A 7,316-nucleotide genomic window follows, 5' to 3' on the forward strand; every position below is an offset into this window, starting at 1 on the left:
AAAGAAGTAAAGTTTTAAAGCCTCAAAAGTGCATTGCCATGGTTTTATTATCAGTGTCCTAAATGGGACTGAAAGGTCATAAATGATTTATTCCAATCACTGCACAAACCCTTTGCCTGGCTAAAACAGCCCCTCTCTCTGTGTCGCATATACAAGAAATACAGTTCAGAGAGATTCTCCGGTACGTACGTTTTTACGCAGCATACGCTCTCGAAAGGATGCTCTCTGTAATATCAAATTAGAGTTATAGACCAAGATGGTTCGTCCACGTGGACGCTCTGGCTGGGACGCACTTTCAACAACGGCAGGATGTGGGTTCGCAGCAGCTCCCGCACCCACCGGCCACCAGGGCTGAGACGAGCCTGCTGGGCAGCAAACCGCGTCCCGGGTTCCTGACCCCCCATTCTGCTCACACAACCGCATGCCTTGCATCCACCTTCCTGGTCGTCTCCAAAACCGCCTGACAGAGGGGCGGTCCTGCCGTTCACCATGACTGCTTCGTTTTGCCCTTCTGATCGCCGCGGCACAAGATTATCTACCGAAATCAAAACAGAACGGCCTTACTCTTTCCGGGAAGGGGCTGACGGGCCGGCTGCACGGTCAGCAGACCTGTGCCCACGCGGGGTCGGCGGGGGCAGGCTGGGCCCGGCAGAGCTTTGCCGCCTGTCTGTCCACAGGCCGACCCTCACGTGTGGTCACGAAAGAGTCACCCGTCTTCTTTAGGTGTAGACGAGGTGGCAGTTTCAGAAAATACTTTTCGTAAAAACGTATGTGTGTATTGATGTGTATATGGGTTGCTTTTTTTTTTTTTTTAAGGCTCATCTTACTTGTAAACACAGACTGCTAAATCACCATGAAAAGGTCAGTAAACACCCTTGGTCCCAAGAGCAAGACGAATGTCAGAATATATGCAAACCTGTCAAGCTGGCTTGTTACCGAAACCAAAGCTACTCTCTTCCTGAATACAGCATCTTTCTAAGGGACCAGAAAGGATCAATCCTCTTTTCCCTCATTGTGCTTGGAGCAAAGTCAATCATAAGGAGATGAGAGGGCTCATACCCAGGTTACTGTCAGTATATTTAAAAAAGAAGACCAGCAGTGATGACCCAGCGAGCCCCTCAGGAGATTATCTGAGCAAACCTAGGCTCGTGTCCGGGAGAAGCTGAGACCCCAAGATCCGTCAGGATCCCGGAAGGTGTTAAGGCATGTGGGTAGAGAGGAGGATTCTGGACAGATGTTTGCAACAGGCATGACCGTTCAGAACAGAGACAGAGAGAGGAAGCTGTTTAGCATCTCCGGTGGACTATCACTGCCAATGAGGACATGACTAATATGGTCCCTCTTGCAAGAACATCCCAGGGGCACTCAGGCCCCGATCCTTGTGCACTGAGATGCAGAAGCCCACCTGCTACCCCATCGCTCTGCCTGCAGGCATGAGGGCAGGGCTGGGGTCTGATGGTCTCCGAGACCCCTACCACCGGCTCCGCACACGGGGGCTGCTCCGAAATTGCTAGGGCCTAGCGACCGTTCTAGGGAAGCTCGTTCAGTGATCGGCACTCTCACTGGCAGGAAGCCTTCCTTCTACATAAATAAAAATCGACGCAGTTTAAACCAACTTCCACTCGTTTGGTCCTTACGAGGGAGACAGGACGAATGGCTTGTACCAGGCTTCCTGGCACCGAATAAGCAAACAGGCCTTTCATTTTAGTGCTATAGTTCTTAAGCGTCTCCAATTTTTTTTTTTAACTCCAAATGATCTGCATGGTGTACGTATTATTTGATACAGGTTTTCTTTAGCAAGGGATCACCTTCTGAATGCCGATATCCAAATTCTGTAAATGTAAGAGGTTTCGAGGTCTACTCTGATTACAGTTAAGTATCTAACAGTCTAATCTTTTATAGCAGTCACAGACTTTTACCAAAATTGCTGATTCCATTAGATTCCACATGTATACCCACTGCATCTGACCTGCTCTGGTTCCCGGAAGATACAGCTTCAGATAAATGACCACCAACTTTTGTGGGGGACAGAAAAGCTCCCGCTATAGCGAGTAGGGGCAGGAGAACCCAAGAGCAAAACAACTGGTCCCTTGGGAGGGGTCTACTGGGAGACGTTTTTAAATGTGTAATTAGTATTTTGAAGAATGACTGCTTTCCACCCCTAAGATGTAAACTTGACTGGTTGGCACTGTATTTGACAATCTGTCTATTAAAAGCCAGAAAGGCGGATCTCAAGCTGCAACCCACAGAGCCTTCTGGGAAGCCAGGAACACGGCCCTGCAGTCCTGCACGAAGGGCCCTACGGCAGCTCTTGTTTTTGTTTTACTGGACTTACTAGATTGTCCTATGGACCTCTGCAAGAGACGCCAGACCCGCACTCCATCCTTTGGCAAATGGAATCCAACTGACCCAAAATCACGACCAAGAGAAAACAATGCAGCCCAAGATCTATGCCCAATGGCTACTCCTCTCTGCTTCCAGGAGGGACAGTCAGCTGACTCTCCAAGCCTTGGCCTAAACACTGCTTCCATCTTGAAACGACTTCAAGTGGACCGTCTGGGCAGTTTTCTGACTGAAGCTCATAAGAGGGGGTCTCTATGTTGCTCTGAACGGAAGCTCGAAGAACCAGAACCAGGGGGACAAGCTTCTCTTCACCCCAGGATGCTGAGAGGAGCCATGCCCAGCGCCCAGCTAAGCCTGGGCCCTCGCTGCCAGGACGGCTGAAGCAGGATGCTGGGGAGGTGCCCGGCTAGAGGTGCCCGGGGGGCTTCCCACCGCCGCTCCGCTCTCCGAGTGGCTGTTAACGCACAGGGGTGAGTCCTGTCAGAGCCGGAGGAGGGCGAGGGCCCAGCCCTGTCAGAGCACCACCTTCAGCACCACCAGGGCGGCAACATTCTGCTCAGAGCACCTCGGGAGCCTCAGGAAAAGAAGGGCTTAGACGGACCGGTTTCTCCCTTGAGCAGCAGAGGGTGCTAAGGAAGCAGTCAAGGTGGCCAGGCCTCCGAACGCGGGGAGGCCGCCACGGCTCCCTGGGCAAGCGCGCGGTTACCCTGACACTGTCAGGTGGGCTAGTCTGTGGGGTCTGAGGCTTCCCGGGTGTTAGGGGAGGATTAGTCGTGACAAACGAGACAACAGGGAAAGGACTCCGCCCGTGCACAGGTGAGGGTTCTGTCTAAGCACACGGATTGGATGCTCTTAAGGGTGCCCAATGCTCACAGGGGGGAACTCATTCTCATCATCAAGACACACTGGTCCCGTCGCAAACTCGTGTTCGGGGATGACCTCTCCTCGGAGCGCCCCGCCATCCTCAGAATAACCTGGAAACCAACAGTGAGACGTGAGAGAAGCCATGGGGTCTGTTCCTAGGCCGCAACCCCTGGGCCGGGCCTCAGCACAGCGAGCGTCCGGGGACCCGCGGGACGGACTGTGCTCCCCACGAATGCAAACCCTCAGCGTTTACGGCCCGAAGCCCCTGGGCGGCTGGTCTCCTCCACCCGCCCGCCCCCAGCTCCTCCAGCTTTCCACCTGATTACAAACCATCCAGGAGGCAACGCGTTCCCACTACTCGTTAGGGAGGCGGCCGCTGGGGGCTCTGCCGGCCCTGATCCGGGACCCGCGTTTAAGGCTACGCCCAGGGCCGCGTCTGGCGGAGACACGTGGTTCAGGGGGAGTGCTCCGTCCACAGGCAGCGGTGACGGGAGAAGAGGGCCGCTGTCACACAGGTCCCCCGTGCCCGCTCACCTGGCACCGTGGAGGCTGCGGAAGGGCTTGGTCTGGCCACAGTTGCTGCGTAAGACTGAGGTAAGGAAGCTCTGAGGTCGTTTTCTTTATTCTCATCGGCAGTTCCTGAGCCAAGCAAGCTGACGTGGGGGGAAGGAAGAGACAAGAAGGTCCCCTCACGCCCAGGGCCCTTGCAAAAGGCAAAGCACCGGAAGCCCGTGCTGGGCCCCTGGGGTTCAAGGCCTGCCAGGTCAGCGTGGACCAGCGTGACCTTCACCTGCCGATCACGGGAGTTCTCATCTCTGGCGTTTAGTAAACCGAGATCGGTCCTGTGCTCCTCCTGGCACGCGCAGGCAAGGGCACCCGGGAGCCCCAGGTGACGGGGCAGTGGCAGCTCGGGGCATCCTGTCCGCAGCAGGAGGTTGCCCTGCCCTTGGCCGCAGAGGTCAGGAGAACGTCTCAATTCAGTTCGGTACACGGCTCGGAGCGCCTGTGATGTCTGAGGGACCCCGGGAAGAGGAGGGCCCAGCAGGGAGACCCCATTTTGCATGTCATTGAGCCCTACGTGAGCCCAGCGCCAAGCAGGGCCCCTCTGGCTCTGCCCCTGGGCCCGCCCCTGAAGGAGGAAGGGAAGCAAGAGCGCTGAGGCTGGGCGCCGTCGGGGCTGAGGGGCACACGACACAGGCGGCCCTTGAAAGGCCGGCTTTCTGAACACCGGTCTCCTCACCTGTGGGTCTTGACTAGGACGCAGTCTCCTCCGTCCTGAGGGTCCAAGCTGTAGATGTAAAGGTGTCCACTGGACGATGCCACCAGGAGCCTGGGCAGCTTCTGGATCCTAAGGGCCAAGAAGACATGTGCTGGGATGGCAACGTACGTGGGCGGCAGATCCGCTTCCAGGGACGAAACGCTCCCACCCCCACCCCCGGGGACATCACCAGCGTCTTGTCCCGACATCCATGAACCCGCAGCCCGCTGACCCCAGAGTCTGGGTTTCTGGTGATTTCCTTGCGTGTGTCCTAGTGATCTACCTTGAGGATGACTTCTTGTCTTTGACCATGATTGTGTGGGTGAGACAAAAGGATATGCATACACCCTGCTGCTCTGTGAGGTTCCCCTGCCAACAAAAGCGTCCGCCTACCTGCCTTATGTGTGTCTCTGCCTTTAACAGCGGAAGGAAGGAGGCAGGTGCAAAACTGGCCCCCATCTTTGCTGGCTAGTTTTACAAAATTTTTCAAGTGTTTGGCTTTAATAAACACTTTTTAATGTCTTAGATAAAACACCTGTCGACCCCATAGGTATCTGGACTGAGACTTTGGAACTAGAGCCTTTTTACATAATTCCGTAAAAGTGGGAACTGTCTTCAAGACAGTGTCACTGGAATGAGAAGGTTAAAATTCCCATGCCAGCTTCCAGCTCAGCTTCTCAGCCCCCGGAGAAAGGGTCCCGCCGGACGGGAAAGTGGCTGGCCGGCCACGGGGTGCCGAGGGTCCTGACCCTACGTGCCCTTCTTGGCTCCCTTCTCTTGCCTTTCTTTTAAACCTGTGCGTGTGTGTCTGGGGCAAGTAAACCTGTGCTTTGGGGAAGCAAATCTGTAATGGTTTGTGCCTGGTGAGGGGGGGCGCTGCACGTACGTAGAGAGGGTGCAGATGTTCCTGTGCCCAGAGAAGCCCAGGCGCCCGGTGGCAAAGGCCCTGTCCTGGTTCATCATGTCGGACACCTGGGTGGGGAGGTAGTTGGTCGCAGCCATGAGCATCTTTCCCATGTAGCTGGTCCAGGTCGAGGGCTCCTCTGGCTGGCTGGGGAGCAAAAGGCACAGGCGAGGGTGAGGCCAAGCCCTTCTGCAGCCTCCACGGTGCCAGGTGAGGGTGAGGATGTTGGAGGCCTGGCAGCCGTCCAACATCCCCGGCCGACGCTGGGAGCCGTGCTCACCGCAGCGGGAAGGGACTGTGCCCGGGCATGACGTTCCACCCACCCGAACGCTCGGGACGTGCCATTCTGGCCGTACCCAGAGGGCGTCAAGGGCTCGTGTGTCCTTCGGAAGAGCCATTGCACGGCCGTTAAGAGGTTCCCAGTGTGACGGCCCTCCTGCATTAAGCAAGCTGAATCTATCAGCCTGATTTCTAGGTTCCTGGAAGGGGGCTGGGCAGAGAGTGAGCTGGAATCAGTCCCTGGGCTCTGTAACCTAAGCCCAGGCCTGTTCTGGGCTCACCGAAGAAAAGAACGGGCCGATCTCAGCGTCAAGGCCTCCCAGCCAGACTGCGTGGGAAGCAAACCTCCGGGCAAGATGCTTGGACAGGTGTTTGGTTACAGCCCTCGAGCCACCCGGGTGGGTGCTGGCAATGCACAAAGGTCGGGGGAATTCAAAAGGACCTGGTGTGCCCCCTGCAGTCCCCACGCCGCATCCTGGGGTCTCTGGCAGACAAGGGGGGACGGCTGTGTGGTGAGACGCGGGTGGGCAGGGTGGACACTCGCCTCTGCGCCGAGCAGCCCGGCGAGGACCAGGGTGGCCGCATGCGCCCCAGGCACCCCGGCCGAGAGGCCGCTTGTCCGGGGGATGCATCCTGGTGAGGGACACGGCCCGCGGCTCCGAAGCCCTGGGGTTTATTCCCCCCTGTCACCGCCTGGACAAACCTCCCTGGGTCTCGAGGTTCTCGTCTGGAGGCGACGGGCGCTTCCAGGCTCCCGCCGTCCCCCTAACATCCTGAGCATCGTGGGACACACCTGCGCGGCTCGCCCTGGCGCGCTGCACTAAGGGTGGGGCGTCACCGAGGGGTACCAGCCACACCCAGGTCCTGCATCCGAGGCGGGGCGCAGCACAGATGTAAAAGGGAGGACGCGTGGGCGCTCCAGACAGGGTGCCCGGGACAGGGCCCAGGCCGGGGCGACTCCAAGACCACAGAGGAGGGAGGGGCGGAGGGCGTTCCGCCACCCCTCATATCCCATTGTCCTCACCGGGGACCACGGGGACAATCACGGTCCCCTGCCCGTGAGAACTAAAGCGGCGGCACAGCGTAGGGGCTGGCGCCCGGCGAGTGCTGTCTCATAAGAGGGCGTCTCCGGGGCTGGCGGGACTGAAGAGGCTTGGTCGCCGGGCTAGGCCCCGAGGCAGGTCTGTCTCTGAGTGGGGTGAGGGGGCAGGAGGGGGGCCCATCAGATGCTCTGGACAAGCATCTGAGAGTCAGGGCCACGCTGGGCCGGCCCAGGGGGCAGAGGCAGGGAGGCCTCAGCTCAGGCAAGGTGCGGCGAGAAAAGCCTCGACATCGTACGGCACTTGTTCTCTTTCTGACTTATTTCGCTTAGTCTGACAATCTGTAGGAATCGAAACTGCGACACAGATGAACTCATCTACAACACAGAAACAGACTCACAGACACAGAGAAGAGACTGGCGGTTGCCAAGGGCGGGGGAGGGCGAGGGAGGGAGTGGGAGTGGGGGTGAGCAGATGCAAACTCTGTATACGGGATGGAGAAACAGCAAGGCCGACTGTAGAGCACAGGGAACTGCATTCCACATCCTGGGATAAACCAGAAGGGAAAAGAGTATGAGAAAGTGTGTGTGTGTGTGTGTGTGTGTGTGTGTGTGTGTGTGTGTGTGTG

At 57.4% G+C, this 7,316-nt stretch overlaps 1 protein-coding gene across 5 annotated transcripts in view; it reads right to left on the reverse strand.

Moving 5' to 3' along the window:
- The window catches only part of WIPI1 (WD repeat domain, phosphoinositide interacting 1), a 36,977-nt gene that overhangs the window by 7,104 nt on the left and 22,557 nt on the right, over positions 1-7,316 (reverse strand). The window contains exons 9-14 of one of the 5 annotated variants that reach the window (XM_027080501.1): positions 5,352-5,516; positions 4,448-4,555; positions 3,742-3,860; positions 3,217-3,317; positions 1,406-1,581; positions 30-535 (exon numbers count right to left, since the gene is read on the reverse strand). In XM_027080501.1, coding sequence (XP_026936302.1) covers positions 532-535; positions 1,406-1,581; positions 3,217-3,317; positions 3,742-3,860; positions 4,448-4,555; positions 5,352-5,516 — 673 coding nt within the window. In that variant the 3' untranslated portion in view covers positions 30-531. Of the gene's footprint in view, positions 1-29; positions 1,582-3,216; positions 3,318-3,741; positions 3,861-4,447; positions 4,556-5,351; positions 5,517-7,316 lie in introns of those variants that run through there. The other 4 variants (XM_027080502.1, XM_027080500.1, XM_027080504.1 and 1 more) reach the window with 4 other exon arrangements.

The sequence above is a fragment of the Aethalodelphis obliquidens genome, unplaced genomic scaffold (genome assembly GCF_003676395.1).
Source record: "Aethalodelphis obliquidens isolate GAN/ISIS:26980383/991018 unplaced genomic scaffold, ASM367639v1 scaffold44, whole genome shotgun sequence".
NCBI classification, from domain to species: Eukaryota; Metazoa; Chordata; class Mammalia; order Artiodactyla; family Delphinidae; genus Aethalodelphis; species Aethalodelphis obliquidens.